General features: G+C 45.1%; 1 protein-coding gene across 1 annotated transcript in view; it reads left to right on the top strand.

Moving 5' to 3' along the window:
* The window catches only part of KDELR2 (KDEL endoplasmic reticulum protein retention receptor 2), a 21,165-nt gene that overhangs the window by 335 nt on the left and 6,205 nt on the right, over nucleotides 1–14,625 (top strand). The window contains exons 2-3 of the mRNA XM_015426201.1: nucleotides 5,761–5,861; nucleotides 12,357–12,515. Of these exons, the coding sequence (XP_015281687.1) occupies nucleotides 5,761–5,861; nucleotides 12,357–12,515 (260 nt within the window). The remainder of the gene's footprint in view (nucleotides 1–5,760; nucleotides 5,862–12,356; nucleotides 12,516–14,625) is intronic.

Below are 14,625 nucleotides of genomic sequence, written 5' to 3'. Positions count from 1 at the left end.
GGGGGTCTCTGTGTCTGGGGGACTCATCTCTTGGGGGGGAGGGGGGTACTGGTGGTTTATTCCACAACATCACAAAGCTGGTGTCAGTTTTGAAGCATCTGAGATATATATATATATATTTTGGGGGGGAGTTATTGTTAAGGTTGTGACCTGCGCCCCATATGCTTAACTCAGTGGGGTGATGGTGCCTTTTCAAGCTTTTAGGGGCTATGGGGGGGGGGTTAGGACCTTCTGGAGGGGGTGGTTGGGTGGGCTGGTATTTCTAAGCTGGCCCTGTGTTTTGGAAAGGTGGGGGTGATGTTTTCTGCAAAGCCCCTCCTGGTATTATGTGGCAGGGGACTTAGCTCTTGTGTGGCTCTTTCCCACCATGGAGTGGTGTTCAGTGTTCCCTCTAAGCTGAGTTGGTGTGAGCTAGCTCAGTCTTTTAGCCTCTGGCTCACACGTTTTCTGTCATCGCTCAAGGAGGATGGCTCCTGATCAAACTAATTTCGGCAGCAGCCAAATTGCTCACTCACAGCTTTAATGCCAGTAGCTCACAAAGTAGAATCTTTGCTCAGAAGACTACACAGCTTAGAGGGAGCATTGGTGGTGTTAGTTTTGAAGCATCTGAGATTTTGTGTGGTGCGGGAGCCTTTTGTACTGGTCTTGCAGGAGAGGGAGGTATTTCTAGTTCTGACCTGTTCACTGTATTCTTAAAGCAGCAGTGGTAACTTCTGAAGTTTTGGAGGGCTGGTGGGGCAGGTTTGCCCTGTGTTCTTGCAAGGTGAAATGGTATTGCCATTGAAGCATCTGAGGTTATGAGGGAGGGTTACAGCCCTGTGGGAGAGGTCTGGTTTTGGGGGGGCATCCCTGGTCTTGAAAGGCAGTGTGGTGTTTCCTTTGAACCTTCAGGGGTTATTGGGGGGAACAGAGCCCTCTGTTTGGGGCTCCATTCTTGCTAGTGGGGCTGGATGTTGCAGAGGCATTTCTCAGTCTGCTCTCTGTTTCCTTGTGAGGAGGAGTGATGTCACTTTTGAAGCATCAGGGACACAATTTTATGTGTAGGGTGGGTTTGGGGGTGCTGATTTGGGAGAGGGTATTCCTCAAGCTGTCCTAGATGTTTCCTCTGCTTAAAAAGCAGGTGTGATGCTTTGTTCTCAGGGTCAGCTCTGATGTGCTGCTTAAAAAAAATAACAGTTGAATGGCCAGGAGGTTGAATCTGATGTTAGAGGGATTTGTAGGGCTCCCCTAGGCCATTCTCTTTGGAGGAGGTGCAGTCCTTTGGGGGGACTGGGGACTGATTTGAAGAAAAGGCATTCCTAAGGCTTCATGTGTGAGGCACTTTCAAAGTTCATTTTGAATCACGGTCTTGTAACATTTATTTTTTTAAAAGGATTTACGCAACCTAGGTCGCTCTTTCTCCGTGGTGCTGTAAGAGAAGAGGATTCCGTGGGGTGGAGAAATATATTTTTAGTAATTTAGTGACATATATACAGAGGGATTGTATAATGCAGGTGCAATTGAAGCCGAGACAATTTGGAGGCTTGGGAAAAGGTCAGAATCTAGGCATTCTCACTCCTCAGTAATGAGGCGTGTATAGGTCAAATAAGTTAGTCTTCCTTCCTGCCGTCAAAAAAGAGCCCAGCAATGTGGTGTAACTGTGGAGATGCATTGGGAGGAATTTCCTGGTGCAGCACAGGCAGAGTTATGTGTCTGCTCTAATGGCACTGCAGGAAGCATGAAACATTTTTCTACACATTCTTTATGAAGGTGATATGAATTAACTTACAGGTGAGCAAAAGGGAATTGCTTTCTACAGACTACAGCTTTTCCTAGAGATTGGGGAGGGGGGGTGTAAAGGAATTGCTGTGGACAAGAAATAAAATATAGTTCTGAAATACCTGAAACTGCGGTTTCACTCCCCCCCTTTCCCAAATACACTATGCTTCATCTAACAGAAGGTGTTGTGCAGAGATCAGCTTTTCATGCAAAACGACAGTTGTTGCAAACTAAAAGTCATGCTCTTTGGGTGCTGGAACTTCTTTTGCTTTTAGATTTGGTCACGGTCGTTTGCCGTTATTATATTTCTCTTCCTTTAAAAGGGTTAAGCGGTGACCCAGCAGGATTTTTGAGCCCTTGGCAGAACTTTCTTACTTGCATTGCCAAGCGCAGTTGAAAATTGGGAGCAAATGACTGAATCAAGGCTGAAGAGAATAGGCTCTCAATTGGGATTCCTGGCCTAGTCTGACGTGGCAGCTAAAGGAAGGTGTGGCGAACGAACGGAGTTGCCTGGGAGAGAGATGTCAGTTATATTCTTGCTCTATCTTTTGTGCCGGCGTCTTAGTTGCAAAGAATATTTCTCATGGCTCGGCTAGTTCTGTTTTGGGAAGTCTTTTATGCCAGGAGTGTTGTTTGTGTCAGAATTACCTTGAGGAAGGAACGCGTGCTGTTCTGCAGCTTCTGTGCTGCAATTTAATATATTTGTTTAAAGCCAGCAAGTGATTTTTAAAAAAAATCCTATTTGGTATATGTCTAGACTACCTTTTGTTTTGAGAACATTCTTGTGATCATGGTACGATTTATAACCAAAGACCATAAAATTAGAAATCGTTCAAACAGTAAATAGGACCAGCTGTCCCCCTACCATAAGCATTTTAGTATAGCCCACCATTTGTTTATGTGAAATATTTATATACCACTTTTCTGACAAACACTCCGAGTGGTAATGAACTCTCACTTGTAAGTCAAAGGCTTTCAGGAGGAGGTAGGTCTTACATCAGTTTGGATGTGGGGGGGGGATCACGTGGTCACTCTCAGCTCCTGGGAGAGCACATTCCATAGGTGTTGGGCAGCAGCAGAAAAGGCCCTGCCTCAGAACCTGGCCGTCCAAGTTGTCTTAAGGCTGAGGAAGATGCCACATGTGGCTCTCCTGTCTTGGACTGGCAGTAAAGTTGGAGGCAGTCCTTCAGGTTCTCATGATCCAAGCTGTTCAGGGTTTAAAGGTCAAAGCCAGCACAATGTATTGGGGCCCTGAAAACAATTTGGAAGCCAGTGTGGCACAGCACTGGATAAAATGGTCACAGCAGTGCATTCCAGCAAGGTTGTGAGCTTGTACCAGTTGTTGTTTCTGAGCAATCTTCAAGGGCCGCCATTATAAAGCACATCGCAGAAGTCAAGTTTGGATGCTACTAAGGCATCTGTAATTGTGACACAGTCCGCTTTGGGAAAAGGCTTTTGGGAATGATCAACACTTGTTCGTGCAAGTACAGTGCAGAGTCCAGAAGCACCTTCTAGCTGCATGCCAGACATTTTACAGAGTGCAGCTTCCTCTGCTTATCCTACATGAATAATCTGATGTTGAGCTGGCTTTTTATGTCTGAACTTTGTATTAATCTGGTACTGTGGTGGTTATTTTTTATTTTCATTCCTATGTTTAAGCTCAGTGCCTGATAAACAGTATGCACTAGAAAGAGAAGGGAATGCAATCTTGTGGCAAGAGGGATCAATCACAGTTGACTAATCATGTGGTATTTTACTGGAGCGAATTTTTAAAGCTGCAGAGTCCAGTTATTGTAGATAAAGTAATTGGGAGTTTGAGAAATCAGTGAGAATCCTTGCATGCAGAGTAGATAAGAACTGCTGTTTGCTAGGGTAAGCTGTGAATTTAATAGAACTAACATCCTTCCAGCCCAATCCTGTGCATGTTTACCTGTGAGTAAGCTCCGCTGAACTCAGTGGGACTTTTGAGGAAGGGGGTGGGCTTTCTACTCCAAGCCTTCCCCCTCCCTGCCAGCTGATTGTGATCTGCAACAGGATGCCAATGGGTTTAGGGATTACTTTAAAAATGGAGATTTAGAAGAAGAGAAGAGATTGGATTTATAACCTGCCCTTCACTCGGAGTCTCAGAGTGGCTTACAGTCTCCTTCCCTTCCTCTTCCCACAACAGACACCCTGTGAGGTAGATAGGGCTGAGAGAGCTCTGAGAGAACTGTGACTGACCCAAGGTCACCCAACTGGCTGCATGTGGCAGAGTGGGGAATCAAACCCCGTTCTCCAGATTAGAGTCCGCTGCTCTTAACCACTACACCAAACCAGCTCTCTTTAGGGCAAGTCTGTTGCTGTGACACAGACTTCCAAGTACTTCTTCCCTGCCTTTTAACCTGGAAAGGCCCCCAGGTTGACATTCAAACTAGCATGAAGCAATATTTTCAATGAAAAACAACAGAAAAGACTGTGCAGCGGCCAGTAAATAAGTAGTAGTGTCCAACAGAGAAATTAGTAAAAGGAATCACCTAAAGGTCAGCATCCGATGCCTCATTAATCAGTTTACTCCAAAGCCCTCTGGGACAGAAGTATCTGATCTAAAAGCCATCAGCCTCAAGGTCATCCACCTTATAGGATTGCTTCACACTCTGTGGACTCCCATAAAAACGGCTCTTTGTCCACCACAACTGGAGGAATTCTGGGACTTGGTGTAATAACCTCTGTAAATAACCTCCTTTTAGTTAGATTCTTGTGATTGAGCTATGTGCTGTTCTACTTTCATCCATTGAAACTAATAACTTCGAATACCTAGGCTTAGTGAAGCAGTGTCTGCCTGTTTTTTTTTTTAATAGCATGCTGAAATATACAACATCACATGCTTGGGTGCTTTGTTTGCATTGAGCTGTATGGGACAGAGCTAATAATCAGGGATATGTGATACCTCAGTACACTACATGCATCGTCGTGAACAATAGCATCCTGAGTAGAGTTGCAACCTTCAGTTTGCTTAGAAGGGTGTAACTCTGTTCAGACAGCAGCACTGGAGATTCTCGTGATCAGGTGTATTTTGCCTGCAATGAGAGGGAGTCTTCCTGAATGGCTGAAATCCCATGAAGATAGATTGAGATGGGTGGCCATGTAAGTCTGTCTGAAGCAGTAGAAAAGAATAAGAGTCCAGTAGCACCTTAAAGACTAACATGATTTGTGCTAGGGTATGAGCTTTCATGAGTCACTGCTCATTTCTTCTGAGAAGTGAGCAGTGACTCAGGAAAGCTCATACACTGCCACAAATTTTGTTAGTCTTTAAGGTGCAACTGGATTCTTACTCTTTTCTACTGAAATCCCATGAGTCTGTGTAGCTCCAGCTATTCTGTTATGTCCACTGCTTTTCAGTTGCCATCCTGACTGCTTTTATTTTTTTTAAATTTTGATTTCCCACTCCTCCACTTGCACCTGTTGGATGACCTTGGGCAAGCCATAGTTCTGGCAGAGCTGTTCTCAAAAAAGAGCAGTTTCTGTCAGAGCTCTCTCAGCCCCACCTTCCTCATAGGCTGTTGTGGGGAAGGGAAAGGAGTTTGTAAGCCGCTCTGAGACTCCCTTGGGTAGTGAAGGGCAGGGAATAAATCCAATCTTTTCTTCTTAATAAGTGTGTATCTTTTCTTGGCTGTTAGTCAAAGAATGTATGATTTATCCTGCCGTTTTGTTCTCTGTGGTGCTTTCTAGTAGTTGTCTCTGAATAAGAACAGCAGAACAGCCCTGCTGGCTCAGACTGGTGGTCCATCTAGTCCAGTATCCTGTTTAATAAAAATTAATGAATTAACAAAAAGCAGAGATAATCTAATTGGGGTATTGAAACTTATAGGGTTCTACAAGCTTATGCAAATGAACTCCTTTTTGCATGGATCCCATTCAGTGGGCATCGAGGGAATCCGGATGGCTCCGTCTTTTGGATCAAGGGGATTTTTGACACTTTGAGTTTTGTGAAGACCTTTCCTCATACTTATTTTCTTTCTTTAGGTATATCTGGGAAAAGCCAGCTTCTCTTTGCACTGGTCTTCACTACTCGTTATCTGGATCTCTTCACTTCATTCATTTCATTTTATAACACTTCTATGAAGGTACGGTATGCTTAGTATGCGAAAGAGGCTACTGAATTTTTGGCATGCGTGTTCCCTGGTGAGCTAGCCTTCATAGGAACGCAAATAAAGGGTTATTGCCTACAGTGCAGAGACAGCGTGTGCAGCTGCAGGAAAGGGACAGGCTAGCAGGCAGTACAATAAGTTGCCCTTGTACAGCTAGCCATCTTGAGCCTCATTTATTTTATTTATTTATTATGGGATTTCTATCCCGCCCTACCCAGTGGCTCAGGGCGGCTAACAGCATACAAATACTAAAACAATAAAATACGTTTTTTAAATACAGTAAAAACTGGTGCTTCAGTCTATATAATCTATACCATTTACAGATACTCGGCGATTATTTGCTGCCTGTGATCTTGACAATAGAAGCGTCCCCGACGCAACAAACAAGACAGGGCACTCCTCACTTTACACAAGGACAACCAATCGGCAGTGAGGTCAAGCTGTTTGGAGAAGACTGTTGAGGCAGCCTGGTTATTCTCTGACAGTAGGATCAGGCCTCCGCACCCACTCCACTAGGGAGGTGGTGAGCTCCCCCTCCCTGGCAGTCTTTAAGCAGTGGCTGCACAAACACTTGTCACTAGGGATGCTCTAGGCTGGTTCTGTGTTGAGCAGGGGGTTGGACTAGATGGCCTGTGTGGCCCCTTCCAGCTTCCAGTTCTATGCACTCTGCTCTGACTCTGTGGTCCTCTGAGTGTATTGCTGCTTAAAGCAAAGCTTTCTTCTACCATGGCACATCTACCTGTCAAATTACAGGGCACTACTGAATGTCACTGAAGCCTGGCTGTCATTTTTGAGGCCACTCTTGCTTAGAATTAAAGCAGCATGTGTCTGTGTACACACGTGAAAAAGAATGAGAATGAACCTATCCAGTCATAAAAATTCATATTAAGTGTGCTCTCTGCCCCCTTGAGCCACTGGGTTTGAGTGTATTCAGATGTGTACCTGGCTGCATTATAAAAGGTGTCAGAGTCCTGCCGCAATCAGTGTCCAACAACTCCCATTCAAAAGAGTGAAGTTTATTGAATACAGTAAAGGCAGGTCATCTGTGCTCACATTCTGTGTTAGTACTGATGGCAAGCGCACGAAATGGGGAGTTATACATAATTCAAAAGGACCTGGGCCAGTCAGGGAACTAGCAAAAAGCCCGCCTAACATAAAGGTAAAGGTTCCCTTGCTCGAAAGCCAGTCGAGTCCGACTCTAGGGTTGCGGTGCTCATCTCCGTTTCAAAGCCGAAGAGCCAGCGCTGTCCGAAGATGTTTCCGTGGTCATGTGGCCAGCATGACTAAACACCAAGGCGCACAGAATGCTGTTACCTTCCCACCGAAGTGGTACCTATTTATCTACTTGCAGTTTCTTGCTTTTGAACTGCTAGGTTGGCAGGAGCTGGGGCCAGAGACGGGAGCTCACTCCGTCATGCGGCAACTTGGGTCTCGAATTGCTGAACTACTGACCTTCCACGGCCTGCAGTTCAGCATCTTAACCACCTGAGCCACCGCAGCTCCTCCGCCTAACCTAACAGGTCTATATTCTCAGAGAAAGCAGCAACAAGGTACTAAGGTCACCAGCTTAGGTGAGCAGATAAGATGAGCCTGGAAAAGCGAAAGTTAAGATTCCATTATAGCAACAGACCCATACATCACCTCCCTCCTCCAGCAGCTATGGCAGCAGCCGAGGTGACAGGTTTATATGAGTATCAGTTCTCAGTTGGGTAAAACGACTTGGGGTAAATTGTTGAGTCTAATATTGTGTAAAGGTAAAGGTTTCCCTTGCTTGAAAGCCAGTCGAATCCGACTCTGGGGTTGCAGTGCTCATCTCCGTTTCAAAGCCGAAGAGCCAGCGCTGTCTGAAGATGTTTCCGTGGTCATGTGGCCAGCATGACTAGACGCCAAGGCACACGGAATGCTGTTACCTTCCCACCGAAGTGGTACCTATTTATCTACTTGCAATTTCTTGCTTTCGAACTGCTAGGTTGGCAGGAGCTGGAACTAGAGATGGGAGCTCACTCCATCATGTGGCACCCGGGTCTCGAACTGTAGAACTACTGACCTTCCACAGCCTGCAGTTCAACGTCTTAACCACTTGAGCCACCACAGCTCAAGTACTTTTTCCCCCCTCTGTACTAACAGAAAAGACTATGAGGCAGGCCCAGTGAGTGGTCTGGGCACTCATGATGTTGCCAAGCTGCTGAAGCTAAGCAGATATGGATCTGATCCTTTTGTTACACGGGGAGCGCCATGTAAGAGTGGGGTTAGAAGTTTTATGTACAAAATTTCAGTATATCTAATTCTCCACCAGCCAGGATTGTGGATACTTAAATCCAGAGATTGGAGCCATGAACTGAAAAGTCTGATCTTTCTGCAATCCTGAGAAAAGTCCCACGTTTGCAGGAAAATGTGAACTTAAAAAAACAAATATTACTGGAGGATTAAACACTCCGAAAATCATGGCGGTGGTGTCTGGAGCTTTAAGAAATGAGGCAACCATAACAGTATTGCCAGCCTTGGTGTCTGTCAGTAAAAGGCAGGGAAAGGGGGCAGGACCCTTTCCAGGGCTCTTTCAGCCTTTGAGAGAGGAATCATGGGGCCAGGCCCGACAGCAGCCATCAGATGTCTTGCTGTCAAGTGAATTGTATGACTCATCCAGGCTCAGCTGCTTGCTACTGTTCAGCAGCAGCTGCCCCACACATCATGTGGCACAGTGGCTACAGTTTCAGACTAGGATCCAGAGACCCAGGTTGAGATCCCCACCCTGCCATGGAACCTTAGCTGGGTGACCTTGAGGCAGTCACACACTCTGTCATCCTAACCTGCCTCATGTGGTTTTTGTGAGGATAAGATGGAAGAGAATGATGTAAGCTGCTTTGGGTCCATATTGTGGAGAAAGGTGAAATGTAAATCTAATACATAAATGTAGCTGAAGATGGAGGGCAGATAAAAAGTAGGTTGGCTGATGTATGAGAAGAAGAACAGGGAAGGGTGAGGATATGGGGGCTGCCAGGAGGAGGGAAAAGAGAAAGTGGTGTGGGCAAATGGATACGGGAGAAACTGAGGTGCCCCTTACCAGCCCTTGCAGATTCCACACTACACAACTGGGCCTGTCTTCCATAAGAGCTGATCCTCTAAAATCTAGTCTTAATTTGGTCCACCAAATGACTCCTGGATTTGATTTTGAATATTCCACATGTGCAAACATGTCACAAGCCTCTCAACTTCCAAGGCATTTCTTAGGAGCAAATGTTATTCAGCTAAACTTGCATGGAGCTGTGCTTTTGTCTATGGCCACAATGAATGTTCTCTTTTATATTTTGCAAGGCAAAGATGAATCCATGTAGCAGCTTGCAGGTTGAAAAGTTAGAGGGACCCGGGCTATCTCTTTCTACTTCGCGTAACTACTGCCAGTACGGTTTTAGGTCTCTGCTAGCAGAGTGAAGCACACAGAATGTCAAGTTCCACACCATTTGGGATACAGCTGGTACTGACGTGAGGCTCAGGTTCTGCAGTGTCCTCTTACACAAGATTTTAGAGTAGATTAGGAGAAAACTGACTACCATTTGTGTGTTTGTGCAAACTAATGTAGATGCCCAGAAGATAGAGTAAGAGAATTTGGAAGGTAGAAAGGGGAGCAGAGGAAAGTGGGAGTTAAGCAAACGAAGAGGTAGGTAATGATGCTTGGGAAAGTACAAGATGGTGTTTCCTTCACTGTTACAGAGCACTGTGCAGGTGCCAAAGATAAGTTGTTTTCCTCTTGCCTGCACCATGAGCTTGATGAAGCTGGCTGGGGAAATCATCTCTGGAGGCCAAGCTAGACCGGATGGGTCAGTCCTAGGTTCTGTATTCACTTTTCTCCCCCATCTGCATACAAAGTCAGGTCAGGCATGGGGAAGTCTGTGAAAGGAGCTCCTGGGTAAGGTGAATTGAACCCCCTCCTGACTTTCTGTGCTGCTTCTCTGTGGCTTGGAAACATTTTTTTTTTTTTTTGCCCAGCTGCAATAGAAGGAAGAGGGCTGGACAAGACGTATTGAAGAGCAGAAGTTTAAATCAGACACAAAATGCAGAATTCCTCCCCTGGAGATTTATAGTTTTGTGGTTCAGCCGGTTGCTTGTGCCTCCTTCCAGTTTCCTGTCGGTATTGTTGTTGGCACTGTTCTGCCAGAGCGCTTTCCAGGGATGTTCCCTGCTTGGTGGATTTCACCACCAACCCAGAGACAGCAATATCACACTGCCTTGTTTCCCTCTCTCTTTTTTGTCCGTCTCACGGAATATCAGAATTAGATTCTGCTTCATGTCTCTATTAATTTTTCTCTCTCCTGAGGATATGTTCATAAATGATTATCATTACTCCCTCCCACCCAGATCGGCTTGTGGTCATTCTGTTCTGATGGATTAGGCGGTGTTCTGGATTCTGGCTGTGTCACAGACATGCTGTGTGATCTTCCGCGAGTTGTTTGACCTTCGGTATCCTCCAGTCTTCCCATCTTGTTAATTAAATCTCTGTGCAGTGTTTTTCAGGAAAATGCTAAAACCCATTTCCCTGAAAAGTAATCTCTTTCTCCCCCCCCCCCCCCCCAAGGTGGAGGAGCTGGCGGTTTTAGACATTTAGCTTCTACACTCATTGCTGTGTGGTCTGCACATAATTACTTTCGTAGAAAGTTCTTTATGTATCATTCATTTATATGCTACCTATCCTGTCTGGCGCTCCGCCTAGCTGAACTGAACATCTAGGAGTGATCAAATGCACAGCCACTTTAAGAGATTCAAATATCTTTATTTCACTCCAAGTGCATTCAGAAGATCATTACTCACGATCTAAGCTGATGACTGGGTAGGAGGTTACCTCTTTATGATCCAGGTCAATTCTATGGCTATGGTGAGAAAGAGGTGGGGTTCCCTGTCTCCTTATCATAGAGATTACCAAACAAAAGGTGGAAAGAGAGCAATAAACATGCTTTTCACAGACTCATTATGCCACCGGAAAGGCTCCTAGGCTGACCAATGAAGGGGCTACCTGACCGAAAGGCTTTCTAAAACTACAGTTCCCATGAGGCAGCATGTTAAAGGTACAGTGCCTTTCTGCATTAGTACAGACTGCTAACTTTTTATCCTGCTGGGCAGCACACTCCCCGCCTGGAATTCTACAGATTCTGACTGCTAGGGGCAGCACACTTTTGTTTTCCCCAACGGGGACCTAAAGCCGCGTACATACTTCTCTGCTCTGTTTTATCATTACAACAACCCTGCAAGGCAGGTTAAGCTGAGAGAGAGTGGCTGGTCAGGGTCACCCAGCCACCTTCCATGGCAGAGTGGGAATTTGAAGCTGGGTCTCTCAGATCCTAGTTTGACACTCTACCACACTGCAATGCTTTTCTCAGATACCTAAACCAGAATCATAGGGTTCACTTGGACTGCTGTTTAAGTACCCTTGTGACCTGTAATGAGCACGTTGACTTCAAAGTAAGTGTCAGAATCCTGGTTAAATCAGTTCTCAACACCACTCACTTCGGAGAAAGTTTAGTTTATTGAGACGTTGAAGAATACCGTACTGAACACGAGCTTTCGTGCAGATTGCAGTGCAATAGCATTAAAGATCAGGACCCAATTACCCCATGGCATTTGCCCCGCCAGAAATAACAGTCAACTACGCACACACCCCACTAAGCACGTACCCCTCTACATAAATAAAGCAAAACAACAGGTCTCTGCAACACATCAAAGCATTTAGGAAAATGAAAGCATTTGGTATTCACACCCCTTTCTCCCCCCCCTTCCTCTATCGCAGGCGAACCATAAAATGCATACTGAGCCTGACAGTAAGTTCCACTGAGTCCAGTACTACTTACTCCCAATTGGTTTCAGCCTTAGAACTAATGCAAGTAGTTTTTAAAAAGGTATGTCTGTTAATTAACATCTCATGTAGGGTAGTTCATCACTCAAAGAGCAGTTTTTCTGTTCATAGTTATTGCAGTCTTCCCGTTTCTGCTTTTTACTGCTCAGAAGAATAGAGCGTGTGCATAGTCAGTTGCTTGTAAACATCAACTACACAAATACCTTTACTGGCTCCTGGTTGGGTGAGTAGGGAGAAATCAGTGGGATGCAAACAGAGTGGGCGTTGCTTTTAGTGAATTTCAGACAGTGATATTTTTGGGTTGATAGGTCATGTTTTCCTTAAAAATCTGGATGAGCTCACATCAATCAGTAGGTAATTTAGGATCTCTTAATATTCTAATATCCATTTGCCTTTCTAATACTGGCTTGTTTATTTTCGGGGGGGGGAGGTTGATGGCTTTCTAACTTCTGCCCAGCATAACATGCTGATGAATGTAACTGAAACGGGGGGGGGGGGGGGGCGCTCACTTGAACCAACGAACAAAGATCCTTTCTGTCCTTTATTGTGTATGTTAAATGCTTCTGTTTAAATGATGGAAATCCAGACTAAAAGCCTGATAAACACATGTTGGTGTTTTCTTTTTCAAGCTTATCTACGTTGCTTGTTCGTATGCCACAGTCTACCTGATCTACATGAAATTTAAGGCTACCTATGGTGGGAACCATGATACTTTCAGAGTGGAGTTTCTTGTGGTTCCAGTTGGTGGGCTGTCATTCCTCGTCAATCATGACTTCTCTCCTCTAGAGGTCAGTGTCTTTATTTTCTCGGGCTGCTCTGGGTTCTGACATGACATAAAATAATGTGAAGAACGGAAGGTTTGTGTGTGATAATTATAATTAAGGTTAATTCAACACGGAGTCGTCTGGCTTAAGAATGGAATAAAATTTTGTGCCTGGCAGGTGAGTTGAAAGGGTGCTAGGTGTTTGTCATTGGCTACCGGCTGGACTGGAACCTGCTCTGGGTTGGCAGGCTGACAGATCTTTTCCAGTTCGTTAGTTGCTGTAGATTTTCCAGGTTGTGTGGCCGTGGTCTTGGCATTGTAGAACCTGACGTTTTGCCAGTAACTGTGACTGGCAATGCCAAGACCTCGGCCACACAACCTGGAAAATCTACAGCAACTAATGAACTCCGGTCGTGAAAGCCTTCCGACAACTTTTCCAGGTTTTTTCAAACAAAAATATTGGGGACGGGAGGGGGGTGTAGTAGTAAAACACCTGCACTTGCCAAAACGTAATGTCATGTGAAATTCTGATAAACCACTCACATGTTTCAGTTATCTGAATTTTAGCAAAGATTCTAGGGCAAGCTTTTAATAGGCCCCGTGTGTTTGTCTGTCAGGGACTGGCAAGCTACAGGGCCGGAAAGAGAAGAGAGGCAGGATTTATGAAACAGGAGTGGCTAGATTATTAAACTGCAGGCTTTTTAAACATTTGGCAGCACGGCTTGAGAATTACTTGTGGCAGGGCTCTTGCGTTCCTAATCAGGGTTTCAGACTGTTCAGGCCTGTGCAGTCAGGTGAGCAACACTGAGCGTGCTTGTTTGCTTCTCATTCTCTGAGGTTCGTACCTTAAAATGGTGCTCTTATGTGCGCCTTTAAAATGCCCATGGTCATAATTAAAAAATCTGAGTTCTCTTGGATTCCAGAAAGGAGGTGCATGCAGGAACACTTCTTCTGCAGCCCCATGGGTGATACCAGAAATTGCAGTCTTCTATATTGTATAGATTGCCGGGGGGGGGGGGGGGGAAACCAATGTAGTCAAAAGCAGCAGAGAGCAGATGTGTAGAGCATGCAGATGGAGCAACAGCTAAGCTCACTTTGGCCATCAGGCATAAAAGCGTGCTAACATAAGTAAATTTAAATAAATGTGCAAAATTATGAATGAAATTTAAATAATACAGCAGGAGAAAAAGGTAACACGAAATTACACACTTTTCAAGGTAGCTGTAGCTGAATTTCAGCTACAATTACATAGGCAAGGTTGAACTTTGTCTTTGTAAGACGGGACTTGGATTTCAGACTTTGACTTTTAAAAAAATTGATCAGCTGAAATAAGATGGAAGAAGGAACAGTTCTTAATCTTAAACCACAGAATATATGATCTTAAACCACAGAATATATGAGGTGGGGAGAGGCTGTAGGTACAAGGTACACAAGGTACACAGGTATTTCACAGGCCAGTATTTGGACCGCAGAATCTTACCAGGAGCCTGCTTCTTGGTGTTTGGAGCAGCCATGATCCCACCTACTTTTAACAGAACTGATTCACCGTGTGTTCAGTTCATCAAAACAAGGGTGGTGAGAAATTTTATCTGGCCCTTCAGTCTTTGGTTTCCTTTTAATTTCACTTCCTCAAACGGCACTGGAAGTGTTTGGTGCCATCTGGAGAATTTCAGAAGAACTGCAACCCTTTTGGAAAGTTGCATCCTTCTAAAAATAGAGGGGAGGATGATAGCCATGGTATATTTTAGTTAACCCGCTGTTATTATATGATAGCTGTTGTATGGTGGGGGCAGTCTACTGCCATGAAAGGTTCATTCATACTGCTTTATACTGTATGTGGCAAGAGGTCTAGAGATTTGTTTTAAAGAGCTAAATGAGGGAGGTATGGTTTCCTCTGTTAAAGGTAAGTTGAGGTGGCCTGGATGGGGTGGGGGGAGGAAGAGAGGTTGTGATGATTTTTTCTGCTTTTCTACATCCCGTGTTGATCTGTGTTTCAGCCAGGCCCATAGCCACAGTGAGGCATTTGGGGGCAGAGCCCCCCCCCCGCCCTGCCCCACCACCTGATGATGCCAGACACCCCCACCCCCAGCACGCCTAGCCTTGCAGCTGCCAGGCGGCTGGGGGGGGGGGGGAGA

Source organism: Gekko japonicus, unplaced genomic scaffold (genome assembly GCF_001447785.1).
Source record: "Gekko japonicus isolate JY-2015 unplaced genomic scaffold, Gekko_japonicus_V1.1 scaffold384, whole genome shotgun sequence".
In the NCBI taxonomy this organism is placed as follows: Eukaryota; Metazoa; Chordata; class Lepidosauria; order Squamata; family Gekkonidae; genus Gekko; species Gekko japonicus.
The sequence above is the reverse complement of the archived record's forward strand: the minus strand, read 5'-3'. Positions and strand labels throughout refer to the sequence as shown.